General features: G+C 48.0%; 1 protein-coding gene across 3 annotated transcripts in view; it reads right to left on the bottom strand.

Annotated features, from left to right (window-relative positions):
- Nucleotides 1-18,229, bottom strand: part of LOC126540448 (uncharacterized) — a 53,619-nt gene that overhangs the window by 30,761 nt on the left and 4,629 nt on the right. For all 3 annotated transcript variants that reach the window (XR_008614183.1, XM_055075225.1, XM_055075228.2), the window contains exon 2: nt 1,353-14,845. Coding sequence is in view for 2 of the 3 variants with exons in the window: in XM_055075225.1 (XP_054931200.1) it covers nt 1,353-14,845 (13,493 nt within the window). In the remaining variant the exon portion in view is untranslated. The remainder of the gene's footprint in view (nt 1-1,352; nt 14,846-18,229) is intronic.

Below are 18,229 nucleotides of genomic sequence, written 5' to 3'. Positions count from 1 at the left end.
CATGTTCGTTAATTTAGCTCTTGATTAAGTAAATACAATGTAACACCGTATAAATGCACACATCGAGTGCGTTTAATAAGACCGACTGATTGATACTACACTCCCTCAGACGGTACGTATGACCGACATGGACTCCTTGATGTGCGCGTTAAACGTGAAAGAAAGAGTCCGTACATTTCAGCTGCTTTCAATACAAAGTAAAAAAGAAAGAGTACTTTGTGCAGAGCATTTCTTTTTCACAACACGGACTAAAACCAATTCTACCCACTCGATTATTGTGGGAAAGGCGTTCTTATCAATGAGAAAGAGCAGATACATGGAATTACAGTCCGAATTCAATCATGGTTATTACCTCGCGCTGGGTCTCCAAGTTAAAAACGAAGCTACAGAGGAAAGCAAAGTAGCCTGAAGAAAGAATACAGCACTCTCACAGGCGAGAGAGTCACATTAAGAACGTCACAATAATGGTTTAACTGCCACGCCAAGATAACATCACGTGGGTGAAGGGAATCAGCTTGCGAGAAACAAGCTGTTTACTGAGCAAACTAGCATCCCTGCAATAGTTCAACAGCGGGGAAAATAGCAACACTGGTCTGTCATCCTAGATTGTCATTGTCATTGCTTAAAGATCTCCTCCATGGGCTCCACCTAAACCACGCCTACACGATTGCAAAAAAAAGAAAGCATCGCTTTATCGTCGTAGCATGTCGTATTCATCACGATATATTAAACGTCACATTATACTGCATGCGCCGTGCTGAGGTAGAACGAGAGTGTGAGGTCGCTTTCAACGAATTCATATGAACGGCCGGGGCTTCGCAAGGAGAGCAGCAGGCTCGCTATGAGTAGGCAAGCACTGCTACTTCAAGCCGGTCATTCTGACATACGACAGGATGAGGTGCAAGTGTACTAGAAGATGCGATGGGCTGCCATCGCGTTCAAGAGAACATGGCGCTAGAAAACTCTACGAACAGCGCAGGGAAGAAACAGACCGATACTGTTAGTGCACCTTGCGCTTAATAGTCGCAACAAGACGCCTACAAACCTAGGCCTTGGGCCACGTGGCCCTGATTGCGCCGGTTCGCGTCATACCACTGAACAAAGCGTGGGTTCGGGCTAGTTGGTAATCCATACTTATTAGTGTTTTAGCGCATACTCTACAAAAAAGCACACAGAAACACGAGCGGAACAGGCGCTTTGAATGACCACTGAATCTAGGCAAGATTTGGCCTGATCAGTCCTTGGGAAGGAGACAACCTAGGAGCAACACGTGCTGATGGGTCCCTGTAACGTTGAGGAATGATTTATAGCCAAAAGGATTCTTCCCCCTAAAATATCAGAACAGTACTCACAATTTGGAGCTCTACGAGCCTGGTGATGCAGTCGTGCTCGTCAAAATCGACCTGAACTCCCTGGTCGAAGACGCTTGGAAACGCCTGGACAGCTACGCTGCAGACGTTACCATCGGGGCAGTCAGACATCGGGCAGAGTCCGCGCCGAGGAATCGACATTGCGGGAAAGGCTTGTTGGGCCACGAGCGTTTCCTCCACCGGCTCTGTGACGTCTTCGTCCCGCGCCTCCTGTCGAGCTCGCTGGCGTGCCTCACCCTTCATCCACTTCGTGTACGGCAGGAAGGAACGCGTTCTCCGCACGGTTCGAGTGGATTCGGTACGCTTCACTGTCCTTTGGAAGATTCTGGTAGACCGGACTGGGTCGCCAGTGCTGGCGCCGTCTCCGCCCTCGGTTCGTTCGGACTGCTCGACAGCTTCGGTGACCCTGTGGGTGGTATTCTCTTTTACATTTCGCGAACCACTCTCGCCAACGTTCTCCTCGCCCGCTGCTGAAAGGTCAAAGCTCTCGCTTGAATCTGTCTTGAGGCTGTCCTCCTGATTGTCATTGTCGGCCTTATCACCTTCCTTAGCGCCGGCGGCTTTACGCGGCTGACTTTTCTGATCGCCTTCATCTTCGGTCACTTCAGGAACGACGTTCTCGTTGGACGCTTCCGTGATGACAGCTTCGTCGTGAATTCTACCTTTCTCGCCACTTTTCCTATTGGTGGCATGGACGTCGTTGCCGTCTGAAGAAATCAATCTAGAAAAATCTTCTACGGCACATTTCAAGTCACTATTCGCCACGACGTCTACGTTTTCAGATCCTGCTTCGCTTTCCGTGCTTGACTTGTTAGATGGACTTTTTATGTGCTCCGGTACAATGGTATCTTCGACAGCGTCGCTGGACGATATCTTGTGCGGTACCGCTTCGTCCTCAATACGCTCTTTAATTTCATTCTGTGCGCCCTCTTGGTCAAGACCTTTGTATTCCTCAGTGGGCACTCGCTGATCTCCGTATGCACTCGAGACATCCACTGGCTCTGCCGGCAGGGCTGTAGTTGGTTGCTCAACTTTGTCTTCGTCAGTCCCAGCATCTGCATCTAGTCCATCGCTTGCTTGCTCGTAAATGTCGCTGGAGAAGTCAGCTTCGGTGGCAACACTGTGCAGAAGGTCCTCGCTGCACTCCAGCGCTTCTAATTTTGTTTCCTCGTGAACCACCACTGCCGTCTTTAAAGCCTCGACTGTCGGCTGCAATTTCTCGGACAAGCTTCCCGCATGCGGGCTTCCAGCGTGAACGTGTGTGCTAGTGGAACTGGGTCCATCCGCATCGGCTTCAACATTTTGCGCTGAAACTCCTGCGTCAAGCTGAACCACATTTATTTCTTCTGTCCTATTCGCGTTTATTTTGCCGTTTGAATCTGTGGTTGTCACTGCAGAGCCACTAGTTTTAGACGAAACGATTTCCTCGCGGGCACCTTCTTGCTCGATTTCGGCATTTCCCGTGTCGCCTGATTCTTGACTGAAAGGTATGTCGTGCACGTCCACGAAGACGATGTGTTCGTGCGCGCCCGTATCGCCTAAAGAGCGCTCTTCTTCGTCTGAGAAGTCCATGGTCGCCACCTCGTCTTCTTCCAGTGCCTGCTGCTCGACTTGATGGAGCGCCTCGTGTGCATCTGCAATCTTTGTTTTGGGCAGTTCCGAAAGAACCGCATCCTCCGTGTCATTTTCCCTGCTCGAAGTGTCGCCTGCCTTTATATATCCCTCGTTTACGCTGTTAGCTGTGCTGCTACGCTGATCCCATATGGCTGAAGCATTCTTGCTATACTGAGTAACATTTTCAGCACTATCGATTTGTGAACCGCGTTGGTCTCTTTCCAGTTCTTTTCGCGGTTGAATTGGATCGCCGTGATCTTCTACAGCGACCTTCGCTTGATCTGTTTCCTGTAAGGTAATCCAGTCGTTAGATGCTTCGAAATCATTCGTTCCTGTATCTTCTCCCGTATTCGTCGACATTTTACCAGCCGACAAATCAGTCATGTCGACGTGCCTGCCTAATGCACCAGCTGTTTCTTCCGGTATGAAACTGGAAGCTACTTCTGGGTCACTTATTGTATTTGCCACATGCTGAATGTTTGCGTCTCCAGTGCCGCCACTTGGTTCTGTTTGAAGCGGGCAGCTTGGGGCACTGATCGTCGATTCATCCGAGTTCAGCTCGGCTTTTCCTTCATTGCTGTGCTCCTCGTGTACAAATACGCCACCCAAAGCACTGATATTTTTGAGGGGGGAAATATTTGAAATTGTTGTCGTACCAACAGCGTAATATTCGCCGCTTACGGTCGCGGTGACGTCGCTTGCACTGATGTGCTCGTCAGTGTAAGACCTAACGTATTCCAGTGAGCTTTCGTAGACAGTGCTAAGGGCACCTAAGCTGTCCATGTCGTTGTCTACTGTAGCTGAGCTTTCGTGCTTGGAGACATCTTTGTCCTTTGGCCTCGCAGAGCCGTTAAAGTTTGCATCTGTACAAGGTTCACTTGCTTTATTATTTTCTCCGTTATTCACCGCTACTTCGGAACGCACTTCTTGCGAAAACATGTCGTGGTTTTCGGGTACAGTGGTTTTCTTGGTTTGTTCCCGCACGTCCCAACCTTGATGACCGATGCCGTTACCATCTTCTGTATCATGTGGAATTTCGGATTGCCCATTCGAGCCATGAACGCTGGCGCGATTCTCGCGTCTACTTGTGCTTTCTTCTCGCCCCTCTGCAGTGTTGTTACTTGTGTCGGCAACGCTATCTGGCATATCCAGCGAATGTGTTCCGTTGAATTTGTTATTCTCTACGTCCTTATCATCAGTGTGGCACGCGTCCGAAGTATCCGAGTTGTCTCTGTTCACTTCGTTGGCGGAAACAGCGTCTGATGCTTCCTCGCTCGCTTTCGTGGAAAACTCCGACACGCTTTCTGCGGAATCCTCCGTGTTCATGGAAACCGTCGTCGCGGAAGATTCGCTAAAACTATTGGATGTCGCTTCGTTCTCGGCCTCTTCGCTTTCTCTAGCGTCATCACCTGCTCGTGCTTCCACATCGGATGTTGAACGTTCGAAACGCCTCGTGTGGACACAAGCGGCGCTGTCTGAAAACAACTCTTCGTTTAGCTGGCTTACTTGGCGTATTATACGTCCCGTTGCCGCGACGCTGTGCGCCGGTTCAGAATTTTCTCCCATGTTATCACTCTCGACGAAGTTTTGCCGTGTCTCTGATCCTTCAGAAGGCTCCTTGCCTGCTTCATCAAGCAACCGTGCTACCACCGATCTTTCTTCTTCCTCCAGCTTCTCTTCCGAATGGTCAACTTGCTCTACAACCTGGTCTGGAATTTCTTGATTACTTTTCACTGCGGAAACGGAGCTGTGAGGTTCAGGCTCGCTCGACGCACCATCTTCGGTTAACGCTTCGGAGATACTTGCGCTGTCACTGGCGTCTCCGTCGTGGCGCTCTTTGGTTATTAGCAAAAGACCCGCGTCTTCTGCTCTGTTCAGTGGCACATCACTTTTAGCATTATCGAAGACTTCATCGTAGTTCGCCAACTGCGCCATTGTGCTGTTTGTTATCGTTTCGTTTATTGCCTCCATGTTGACTGATTGGTCATGCTGTTCGCTGATGACCGGATAGTTTAGCGCCTCGTTAGAATTTATTTCATCTTCTGCAGCGACTGGAAGAACCACTGCCGCTTGGTTCGCATCGCGGCTGGTAACAGAGTATTGATGGTCAGCAGGCGGTATCGCTCCCTCGAATGCAGATTGTCTCGAGACAATCGGCTCGAAGGCATCACCGGGAGTGCCCCTGTTTGTGGAGTCCGAGTGCGGAAGATGAATACGAAGCTCTTCTTTGTAATCATCAGAAGTGGTTTTCTCCTTGACTGCGTTTTCTGTGTCGGCATTCAACTCGTAACGATTTCTTCCCACCAGCTCTGCTCTCCTCAATGCCTCGTCATTTTCTCCGAGGTACGTTACGCACTTTGTCAGAACGGTCGATACAATCTCTTCTGCATACGCCAGCAACGACGACCTGTTATCCCTGTTTTCTTGTTCTAAAGAAGAGTTCAGTGAAATACCGGCAATATTGGTATTGTACATTTCAGCTGTGCTGGGCTCCCTGGCCTCGACGACGTCTTGAGATGTCAAAATTTCATGGTGAAGCACTTCGCTTTCCACTGATTCTGATCCAGTGGTTCTAAGTTTCAAATGTTCTTTACTGTCGAGGTCAACGTTACCAAGCCCTTCGTCTGCAGCTTCTGCTAGCGTTTCACTGTGCCCACCCGTTCCTTCGCATGATTTTTTCACAGGCTCTGACGTGTGCATGCTTCGTTCGTTATTAGAAGCCGCCGAGGTGACGTCAGCTGTGTCTTCCAGAAGGATACGTGAAACGCCTATGCTGCTGTTTCCAAGCTCTGCAGTATGATGATCGTCGGTTGCTTCACGGAATTCCGCAGGGACACCCTCGAGTGCGCTGTCTTCTGAGATACTATCTTGACTCACGTTTTTCTCATCATCAGCGAATTGATAGACAGACTGCTGCTCTGCAAACTTTTCATGTGGGCTGTCTTGTGCACTCGCTTCCTGGCTCCAGTGCCGTTCTTCATCCAGCGCATGTGCGCGGTCTGAATAATTGCTTTCTACACACTCCTTTGTAGCATTTTCCTGGCTGTTCCCAGTGACGTCTTCCATAACTTTGTCAACCTCTTCAATGCTGCCACCTTCGATCAATTCATCGGAGCGTGCAATCCCTCGTAGTTCGCCGTCTGCACTCTCTGCGCCTGTGCTGGCGGTTTCGTTGTCCTCAGTCATCTCATCATAAGAATCCGCATTTGCGAATCGTTTCGTCATGTTACTTGGCAAGCTCGCACAATCGAACGCAGCTTCCTGTTGCCCCTGTGCAGCGACGCCATCCAAGACGACGCACGGTGTTGTATTGTCTTTCGTTATGCATTCCATGCGAGTCTCTGAAGTATCTGAAGAGGTCTTATCAAGATCCTCAGAATCAGAATGTTTTCTCGTTGCGTCAAATTCAGGAGGCTTGCTCATCGAAGTCCCTGGCGTCACTTCGGTGGCATCGTTGCCACCGCTATTTCGCGTCACAGATTCTTCGCTAGCAAATTCTTCGGATATCTGTACGCTCGGTTTACCAGACTCTGCGACTTCTGGCAGATCGTTTGCCTCTGGCTTCCCTTCGGTGTTCTCGTTATCACTGTTGCTTTGCTGCACGTGTCCGTTGCTCGTAAGTTGTCCTGTTATTTCAATTCCTACGCTCGCTTCATTTGGCACTGTGACCTCTGGCAACTCGATTACGGATGCACCGGCTATCACTTCAGTGACCTCGTTGTCATTGGTGTTTTCGTGCACTGCAGCATCGCTTTTCAGCTCTTCATACGTTTTCCTCTGTAGAGTCACTTCATTAGACACTGCGATCTCTGGCATTTCGCTTATTGGCACATCTGCCTTCTCTGTGGAGATTTCAACGTCCCCTTTGGCTTCACAAGCGCTTTCTCCACTCGCAAATTCTTCAGACGTTATGCTCTGCACGGAAGCCTCATTATATGGCAACTTGCTAGCTGAAGCCTCTGACTTCGCTTCCGGGATGGCGTCGTCACGTGGGCTATCGTTCACAAGCGCCTCATCTTCAACCTTTTCAGGAGTTCCACTTTGTATGCTCGCCTCGTCGGACACTATTATCTCTGGAATCACAATTGTTGATGTCTCTGCCGTCACGTTAGGTGCCTCATAATCACTGCTGCTCTGGAACTCAGTTTCTACACTGACAACCTGCACGCTCGCTTCGTGAGGGACTGTGGTCTCTGGCGATTCACTTCGCAATTCCTCCTCATCCGCTTTGGCGTTCTCTTCGTTACAGCTGCCCTTGTTGACAGACTCCTCGCTTGTAAATCCTTCCGCACTTTTACTTCGGACACTCGGTTCATTAGATAATGTGATTTTCGGCCACTCGAATGAAGTATCCGCCTTTGCTTCCGTGACGTTGCAATTGGTGGTTTCACTCACAGGCATTTCGCTTTCAAACTTCGCGGATATTTTACTTTGAATGCTTGCTTCATCAGCCGTTGTGATTTGTGAAACTTTGCTTGATGATGTTCCTTCCTTCACTTGGATAAACGCGACGTCACTGGCACTGTGGAGCACAGCTTCTCCGCTTGAAAGCTCATCAGATATTTTACTTTCGTCAGTCGTTTCAGCAGACAATATGACTTTCGGCCACTCGAATGAGGTATCTGCCTTTGCTTCCATGGCGTTGCCATTGGTGGTTTCACTCACAGGCACGTCGTTTTCAAACTTCGCGGATGTCTTACTTTGTATGCTTGCTTCATCAGCCGTTGTCATCTGTGAAACTTTGCTTGCTGATGTCCCTTCCTTCACTTGGGTGAACACGACGTCATTGGCAATGTGGTGCACAGCTTCTCCGCTTGAAAGCTCATCAGATATCTTACTTTCGTTAGTCGTTTCAGCAGACAATATGACTTTCGGCCACTCGAATGAAGTATCTGCCTTTGCTTCCATGGCGTTGCCATTGGTGGTTTCACTCACGGGCACTTCGTTTTCAAACTTCGCAGATGTTTTACTTTGTATGCTTGCTTCATCAGCCGTTGTGATCTGTGAAACTTTGCTTGCTGATGTCCCTTCCTTCACTTGGGTGAACGCGATGTCACTGGCACTGTGGCGCACAGCTTCTCCGCTTGAAAGCTCATCAGATATCTTACTTTCGTTAGTCGTTTCAGCAGACAATATGACTTTCGGCCACTCGAATGAAGTATCTGCCTTTGCTTCCATGGCGTTGCCATTGGTGGTTTCACTTACGGGCACTTCATTTTCAAACTTCGCAGATGTTTTACTTTGTATGCTTGCTTCATCAGCCGTTGTGATCTGTGAAACTTTGCTTGCTGATGTCCCTTCCTTCACTTGGGTGAACGCGACGTCATTGGCAATGTGGTGCACAGCTTCTCCGCTTGAAAGCTCATCAGATATCTTACTTTCGTTAGTCGTTTCAGCAGACAATATGACTTTCGGCCACTCGAATGAAGTATCTGCCTTTGCTTCCATGGCGTTGCCATTGGTGGTTTCACTCACGGGCACTTCGTTTTCAAACTTCGCAGATGTTTTACTTTGTATGCTTGCTTCATCAGCCGTTGTGATCTGTGAAACTTTGCTTGCTGATGTCCCTTCCTTCACTTGGGTGAACGCGATGTCACTGGCACTGTGGCGCACAGCTTCTCCGCTTGAAAGCTCATCAGATATCTTACTTTCGTTAGTCGTTTCAGCAGACAATATTACTTTCGGCCACTCGAATGAAGTATCTGCCTTTGCTTCCATGGCGTTGCCATTGGTGGTTTCACTTACGGGCACTTCATTTTCAAACTTCGCAGATGTTTTACTTTGTATGCTTGCTTCATCAGCCGTTGTGATCTGTGAAACTTTGCTTGCTGATGTCCCTTCCTTCACTTGGGTGAACGCGACGTCATTGGCAATGTGGTGCACAGCTTCTCCGCTTGAAAGCTCATCAGATATCTTACTTTCGTTAGTCGTTTCAGCAGACAATATGACTTTCGGCCACTCGAATGAAGTATCTGCCTTTGCTTCCATGGCGTTGCCATTGGTGGTTTCACTCACGGGCACTTCGTTTTCAAACTTCGCAGATGTTTTACTTTGTATGCTTGCTTCATCAGCCGTTGTGATCTGTGAAACTTTGCTTGCTGATGTCCCTTCCTTCACTTGGGTGAACGCGATGTCACTGGCACTGTGGCGCACAGCTTCTCCGCTTGAAAGCTCATCAGATATCTTACTTTGGTCAGTCATTTCATTAGGGGCTATCAGCGTTGGCAACTCGCTTGCCGAAGTCACTGTCGTCACTTCGGTGTTCTCGTGGTCATTAACGTTCTGGTTTCCAGATCCATCACTTGCTAAATGTTCAGATGTTTTATTTTCCGCGCTGTTTTCAACGAAGACTGCCATCTCTGGCACATCGCTTACTGACGCACCTGGCCCCACTTTGGCCCCTCCGTCTGTGGTAAGGTTCATAAGCGCTTCGCTTGCAGACTCTTCTGGAGTTTCAGTTCCCACACTCGCTTCATCGGACACTACTATCTCGGGAATCTCAGCAAATAATGTCTCTGCCTTTACTTTGGTGATCTCAGTGTCACTAGTGCCCGGATGCGCAGTTCCTCCGCTTGCAAATTCTTCAGATGTACTGTGCATTTTCCCTTCTATAGACACTAACAGTTCTGGCATCTCACTTACAGACGCCTCTGCATTCACTTTGCCGACCTCGTTTTCATTGGTACCAAGGTTCACAGATTCTTTGCTTGTAAGTTCATCAGCTGTTTTTCTTTCCATGCTCAATTCAGTGGACAATGCTATCTCTGGAGACTCGCTTACATATGTGTCTGGCTCCACCCTGGTGATATTTTCGTTCATGTTCTCGTTCACAGACGCTTCACTTGCAGACTCTTCCAACGTACCAGTTCGCTCGCTTGCTTCAGTAGACACTACGTTTTCTAGAAGCTCACTAATTGATATATCTGCCTTCACTTTGGTGACATCGCTATCAGTTGTGCTCTGGCACACAGTTTCTCCGCTTGCGAACTCTTCAGATTTACTGTGCACGCTTGCTTCCGTAGACATTAGGACTTTCGGCAGTTCACTTACAGACGCCTCCGCCTTCACTTCAGTGACCAAGATGTTACTTTTGCTCTGGTTCACAGATTCTTCGCTTGCAAGTGCATCAGACGCCTTGATTTGCACGCTCAATTCATCGAAGAACTCTAAAAATTCGCTCCCTGGCGCATCTGCCTTCTCATTAGTGATATGCTGGTCATCAGTGATGTGGCTCGCGGATCGTTCGCTTGCAAGTTCATCAGACGTTTTACTCTGTGCTTTCGATTCTGTGGTCACCAGCTGGTCTTCCGATCTCTCTTCTCCTATCTTTCCGAAATTTTTCTTACCAGAACCTTGACTGACAAGCTCTTCGCTTGAAAAGTCTTCCACTGTTTCACTTTGCCCGTCTGCTTCGTTAGGCATTGCTGTTTCTGAAATCTCACTTACTGGTGCCATAGCCGTCACTACGGTGACCTCGTCGGCAGTGCTCTGGCTTATAGGCGCTTCCCTTTCAGTTTGTTCAGACGTTTCATTTGGCACGCTGGCTTCATTACATACGGGCTCTGAAATCTTGTCAACAGAACTCTCTGTCTTCAGTTTGGTGACGTCAATATCACCTGAGCTCGAATGTGTAGTTGCTCCGTCGGCAACCTCTTCCGATGTTTCGTGTAGCATGATTTCTTCATCACGCGCTGCCATATTTCGCAACTTGGTTTCTGATGATTCTACCTTCAGTTTGACGATTTCATTCTCATTTGTACTCTTCTTCACAGATGCATTGCTCAGAAATGTTTCAGATTTTTCGTATTGCGCACTCTCTTCATGGTGCTCGGCAGACTCTAACGATTCGCTCATCAACTTTCCTGTCTTCACTTCAGTAATCTCGTTTTCACTAGTGCTTTGGTTAGCAGGCTTTTCCATTGCAAACTCTTCACACCTTGCATCCCCGTCTTTCACGCTAGCTTCAATAGCCACTCTAATGTATATCGGCTCTTTTTCTAACGTCTCAGTATTCCCTTTGCCGATTTTGTTGTCGTCATCGGTAGCCTGGTTCACAAAATGTTCACTCGCGAATTTTCCTGACGCTTCATCTTGCGCGCTCGCCTTTTCCTCCTTCTCATGTGAGGTTTTCTGCCACCCCGATGTGTTGACGCTATGAAGGTCAATATAATATTCGGATATTTTTCTTGTATTCTCCACGTCAGCGTCTGAAATGTCTTCGCTGTCTTCGTTGCGCCCTGCAATCTCAGTGACCTTGTGTTCGTCAGGAACTGCAGAACCACTCTCACTTGATTTGCTTTCTGGTGTTTGTACGCTTGACACCACTTGTACTTCATTTTCGGAGCTCATCGCCGAGGCGGGATGCGCGTTTTCGTCTGATCGCATACCGTGAGCACATTTTTGCGCGCTTTCCTCCTTGTCACATCCGTCGATGCTAGCCGAACTTCGAAGCTTATGCTCGAAAAGGGGCTCATTGTTTTGGCCAGTGGCGTCAGTCGGCGTAGTTTGTACTCCAGTGTCATATTGGAGGCTAACGGGTGTTTCTTTCCCATGCTCCGCAAGTTCATCTAATAAAGCGGTCAATTCATCCGCACCTCTGTTATCTTCATTGTCCGCGGGCAGGTGTTTTTCGACATTGTATAATTCATCCTTGACTTGCTTCTCATTCAAATCTTCCTGATCAAGCGTTTGGTCACAAGGAAGCGACTCGAATCCTTGGTCGTTGTCGTCCTGAAGCGACGCATCGTCAAAACTGGTTGCGTCATCAGTCCTGTTCAGGGCGATGACGTCTTTTAGCATGCTGGTTTTTATTGAAGACGAGAGCGAGTTTTCCTGAGGAACAGCGCGCTCCGCCAAACAATGCTGGGTAGCGACTTGTTCAGTACTGTCAATTTCTAGTACATCGTTACTTTCTCTCGTAACTCCCGTACCTTCTTGTCGTTGAAACGAAGATATTTCTGGTACTTTAAAAAGATGGTGATCGTCTGGCAATATCATGGGAACATGGTCGGTCACGCTCCCTTTTTCTGTAATTACGCCAGTATCTTGAATTGTATTCACATTTTCATTTGGCATCCCAGCTGGATGATGATGAGAGGCCCCTTCATCCCGAAAGTCGTGACTATTCTTGAGCGCCATGTCACCGAAGTGTTCTCTCATGTCTTCTCGGGGACCCTTCAGTCCACCCTCTGCTAAATGTTTGTCTCCTTTCTTAACGCCTCCCACGACATGCGCTACGTCATCCTGCAGGATGTCTTTTCTTGGCAGCGAATCACTTAGAATGCTTGAAACAGTTTTCAATGTTTCCTTCGTGTGCTCTTCGCCACCTGTAAAACACATCAACACTTTTTGTGTCTTAACTTCAGTGTTTTTTAGAAAACACATTTCGGCACTTTGATAGGTGTCTTGTTTTAGCAGTTCTCCAATCTGCAGATTGTTTTCTGCGCTGTTCTTGACATCTTGGCAGACGTCTGGATATTGTTGCTGGTCTTCACGTTCATCAGCAGCGCTCTTTTTGTCACTAGGAAATACCCTACTCAAGAGCGAGTCGTCCATGATAACAGTAACACTTTCCTGTGTGACATCGTCCGCTTTGCTGAGACACGTAAAAGATTCCAGCTCATATACTTCATCCATCAATGTTCCCCCCTTAAGAAACTGCAAAAAGTCGTCCCCTTTCAGTCCAGAAACTTTATTTGATGCACCTTTTGGACCTTCATTCACGCTTTCTTGGGTATTCAGTCCAGAAACGTTATTTGATGCACCTCTTGGACCTTCATTCATGCTTTCTTGGGTATCGTTCTGGTCAGGTTCGTCTATGGTTCCTGCGTGCTGCCGCTTGCCAACTTCATCATTAGCCTCCATTTCGCTGTCAAACGTGCATTTCGATGATAGTAAATTCGTGGCATTTGCTGAAGCAGTGTCCAACATTTCCTCCATACGATCACTGATATCAAGAATATGCGCTGCTGCATTTTTTGTTAGCTCTTGACTCTCTCGAAGCATTCCGATCTCTTCTTGATGCCAAGCATTTGCTTCAATGAACACTTGCCTGCTCTCGCGTGCTGCGCGATCCACACTTTCACTTAGGTCTTTGCGAGAATATTTAGTTTCTTGAAATTCTATTGCATCATTTGTCAGTTGTCCACTATTGTTGTCGACAATGGATGTTCCAAATTGAGATGCGCCACTGTTAGAGGAACTTTCGCTAACAAGGACTGAAACATTTTTCGAAGTTTTCTGTAGCTCTTCTGTCACATTCACAAGAGATGTGATACTCCCATTAGCCTCGCCAAGTATTTTTTGCGAATTCACAGTGTCAGTGGGCACCTGTATATCGACAGTTTTGCCCGAAATCAGCTCTGGGTTGTGTCTCTCGCCAGTAATGAATGTTTCGCGAGTGTCTAAACCGTTTTCTTCTTTATTCGCAGATCTACTAACAGTGTCTACAAGCACTTCGTCAGTGATTTGGTCATTTGTCCTTGGCAAAAGTATTGCGTCACCTTTCACTGTGATAACAGATTCCTCCGATTTGGTATCGCTTCCATTCGTTTCTGTGTCAGACAAGTCAGCCTGATGTGGTGCTGCTTCAACAGTATTTTTTGGCTCATTGTGATGATGGCTAATTTGCTTAGCATATTGCTCCTCGAGGCGAGAGCTTTCTGATTCATCACTATGGCACTTCAGAGACTTTCCACCTGCTAGCGCATTCACGTCAGCAGCAAGGGGTACAGTTTTGTCCAAAGTGACTTTGCTAAATTGCAAATCCTTTCCTCTTTCATCAGTTTCGCTCAATTCTTCTTTAACGCCCAACTTTGAAGACAGTGGTGCCTGGTGACTGGCTTCTGCAGTTGAAGACACCATAGAGCTCCTTTCAGACTGAGCAGCTTCATGCGTCGTGGTGGCAGACGAGTTTCGATTCCCAAGATCTCCAGTGGTCTCGTCCACTTCGTCTTCCGGTTCCTCTGCTATGTACCCCAAATCGTCAAGCGACGGTGCCCCTATCACAGTTTCCCTAGTCACACCGGTTTCATCCTCCACCTCCGAGTCCACGCTGTCCACCTTCACGTAAGTACACTTCGAGTCGTCGAAGTCGTCGTCCTCGGACACGAGGCTTGCATCTTGTAGGCCGGCGCTTACAGCCTCACGGTTGCTGCTCTCGTTACCCATTAGAGACCTCGGCGCTGGTGCCGAAGCCAGTCCTTCCTCGCTCGAACTCGGAATGTCCGAGCTACCTTTCTTGGCATTGTCGTCCTCGAAGGCAACCTTCTTGGAGCTCGTTTGGCACACTGACGTCCGTGCTTCCTTTTCCGAACCCGTATCCCCTGAGGCTTCGGAAAGTTTTGGCTTCTTGTCGGTCTTCAGCGACGACGCTTCCCACGGAGTGGGGTCGTCATCTTCCAGCCGCGAGAGTAGCTGGCTACGGTGCTCCCTGTACAGCTCGCTCTTGGTCGATGACAGCATCCTGCAGCGTCCTTCTTCTGCCACGTCCAACGGGCCACCCTTGTCCTCGTCGCTGTTCGAGCAAGAGACGCAGTGGAATGCCAACGTGGGTGGATTGACGGCGGCAGTCCGGGGGGAGCCTTTGCTGTTGAAGACTTCATCCACAGAGAGGGTCTTCTCCAGCCGACCGGCCCGGGAGCACTCGGTGTAGCGGTACTCCCGGAAGGTTCGCCAGTCGCTCGAAGCACGGCCCGCGACGTCTTCTTCGGAGACCTCGGCGCGAGGAAACCAGATGCGGTACTCCTTCTCAGAGACGTCGTCAGGTGGATGCCGCTCTGAACTTGCGTCCTCGGAGAACCACCTTCGGAGGCGACGGTCCGCGATGTCATTTCCGTTGTTCGTGGAGGTGCCGTCAGCACCTGCGAGCGCAATGCAAAGGAACACACGACTTATCCACAAATTTCGCTTAACTGCACTGCATGCCAACAATATGAAAAAGTAACTTGACTGTGTGCACTTCAGGCGGTATACGTCACAGATTCAGCGTGCGTACTGGCTCAATTTAACAAAGATCGCATGTACTTGATGAAGCTGCAAATGTAGATGCGCTCAACTTTAAGACAAATTGTTTTCCTGCTCTACAGCCCACACTAATATAAGTAGGTGCATTGCAGTAGTACAGGCAACGCTGCCGATGTTCTTGTCTACATGAATCAAGACGGGAATAAAAATGCCGTCTCCATACCGTCTCCAAGGCAACACAGCGTATTTCTGTTTTGAGCGAAGTGTCCGTATAGCTTGCAGAAACGTGGAGCTAAAGCCCTAATTAGGGTTTGACGCGTGCTTATGCGTGCTAGCACGTTCGCATAATATGCATGATTGCGTACGACGATGAATTCATCTTCAAGAGATAATGCGCGGAAGTTCTACTCGGCCATTACAGTAAACTGCCAATACGTGTCAGCAAAAACGAGAGGCACTGGCCGCTTTCGCGTTTTCTCAGTTTGTTCCACTGCCGGCTAAATCTAGAAAAGTGTTTCGAAATGCCTCGGGAAACGTTTCGAGACAGTTAAAGCTTTACGTACGCTCACATGCTGCTTTAAGAGAAGCTAAGCAACAAATATTGCATTCGACAGAAAGCAGAAAGCCCTCCCAAGAATAGAACAGCTTGTGGCTAGTACGAAGGCACAGATACTGAATACAAGTGTGAAATTAAAGTTTCCCAAGAAGTTGAACTCTTCCGCCCAATGTTCCGCGACAGGAAGCCATATGTGGACGCTTACAAGTGCAGACAGAACGCAAGCTCTCTTTTTTTCTCTAACGTCGGTTTGATACACTCTGCTCCTACATTACAATATTGCATGGCGCAATATAGAACGCTCAATAAAGCAGCTGCGTGGCACTAATACAGTGGCAGTAGAGACACTTTCTTGGCTACTTCGTTAATAACAATTTTATTGCACGTAGTAGTGACTGATAAAACCTGGGTCACATGCGACAAACTATACGATCGTTATTTTTCTCCGCCCGATTCTTTCATTCTCTCTCTCTCTCTCTCTCTCCTTGATTTTTTTTTTTACAACGTACGCAGCGGACGAGCGTTACGCACCGCGCTTTCACCCAGCACGTTTCATCGAGTTTGCGCACGAACCATTACTCCCCCCCCCCCCCCTAACTTCCGCCGCTCGCGACGCTGGAAAGGTGCTAACCTGTGGAGAACTTAAAACCCGGATTTCTTCGCACACCGGTTCGCTAACCTGCAGTGTGTGCGCCCGCATTTTGCGCACGCAGCGCGGAAAGCGTCATAGCTGTCTTGGCCGCACTTTCGAACTCTACGGGATGTTTCTTTTATGAGACCATATAAACAATTTTTTTAAAAAAAGTCGCATGCGGCAGATGGCGATAATGTAAGCCTATGGGCTGGATTCAACTCGAAGCGGGTGGATATTATTCAGGCGAGACATCGAAATGCGTGATCAACTAACCACAAAAAAAAAACGTTAACCTTTTTAAATAGTTACATTACGGCACATATTGCCACTTACGAATTGTAGCCGGCAAGCTTACAAGGCGTGTTCACTTAGAACGACTTCTAAGGATTGCACGTGTTTAGAGATAGGCGCCGTGAAACTTGCGGTAAAATTGAACTATTATTCCGCTTTAATTTTATAACCGCCGTTTTATGCATTCAAGCACGAAATAAATGGAACGTAAATGGAACTTTACACCTAATATGATCACTACTATACATCGCCTGCCCAGCAGAACAGATTCCATTCCGCCCATACTGGTACAGACTTGCGATGTTGCAACAAAAGACAAATGGTTTAGAGCAAGAAGGGGTCTCTCGGGCTTGGTTCAAGCAGGGTCTTTGCCGCGGCTTCATATCAATGAAAATTTGACGCGCCACAACAGGGATCTGTTCCGCCTGGCTCGTCTGAAAGGGAGGGAAAAGGGCTTCAAGTTCATTTGGACAAGGAATGGCAAGATTTTCGCCAAGAAATGTGAGGGCGCATCCCTCATCCGTGTAGAGAAGGAGTCGGACCTGGACAAGATAAGCTAAGATGGCAGACACTGGCTCTCTGACTTGCAATAATTGTGTAGAAGTTTCGAAGTTTTTCAATACTTGCAAAGGTGATGCTTTTCGTGCCTCACATGTTAACATTCGCAGCGTTCGAAAACACTGGGACGAATTTTGTGCAGTCACCGCATCTACTCGTTCCGACTATGATATCTTTGTAATAACAGAAATGAGTGTCACAGCAGACAGCCTGAAGCATTACACGTTACCTGGTTACAGGTTGTATTCCTACACGCGCCAAATACAACGGGGTGGGGGAGTTGCAGTATTTGTTAGAGATACCTTGATCGTAACAAAGCTAAGTTTTAGCTTTCACCACGCTGAAGTTATTGCCCTCCGACTAAATACGCCTACTTTGTCATTGGTTCTGTTCGCTATTTATCGGCCTCCTTGTTTCAACGGTCGATTGTTCTTAGCCGAACTCGATCAAGCACTCTCGACTCAGTCACACGAAGATTACGTTTGCCTGATAGGCGACGTCAATATCGATATATTACGCCCTGCAGTTGGCTTGGTCGCAGATTACCTTGATACGTTGTCGAAATGGGGACTGCAGATTACTGTTCAAAAAGCAACGCGTGAAGAATACCTATCTGGCCGGCTTACCGCTTCCTGCATTGACCACATAAACATTCGTGCTCTAGTTTTGATCTTGCAATCTGCGGTTGTGGAAACAAAACTTTCCGATCATTACTTTGTTTGTTGCTCGTTGACTCGGCAATCTAGCTTATCTGTCTCCTCGGTGGCCTCCATTAAGGAAGAAGTTTCCATCTGTGATTCAAAAACCTTCTACACTCTAGTATCAAACTATGACTGGGACGCGTTTTTAAAAAGTGTTGCACCAGCCGATATCTACGACAGGCTCGTTGACGTATTACACCGGCTTAAGAAGGCGGCCACACGCATCGTACTCGTCAAACAGCGTAACAAGGAAAATAAATGGATGACTTCTGAAATTCTGGCTGCATTAAAAGAAAAGGACCTTCTCTGGGCGCAAACTAAGCGTTACCCCGCCTCTGAAGCGATGCGGTCAAAATTCAAAGAAGCCAGAAATAGGGCAAATGCGATGATTCGTCGCGCCAAGCGAATGCATTTACGGAATGAATTTAAATCCGCTCGGACAGACACCAGAAAAACATGGTCCCTAATAAATAACCTTAGAGGTGCTAATAAGCACCGAAATCGCGAATGTGATTTCGCTTCTTTTGGAACTAATGACCGT

Source organism: Dermacentor andersoni, chromosome 3, assembly GCF_023375885.2.
Source record: "Dermacentor andersoni chromosome 3, qqDerAnde1_hic_scaffold, whole genome shotgun sequence".
In the NCBI taxonomy this organism is placed as follows: domain Eukaryota; kingdom Metazoa; phylum Arthropoda; class Arachnida; order Ixodida; family Ixodidae; genus Dermacentor; species Dermacentor andersoni.
The sequence above is the reverse complement of the archived record's forward strand: the minus strand, read 5'-3'. Positions and strand labels throughout refer to the sequence as shown.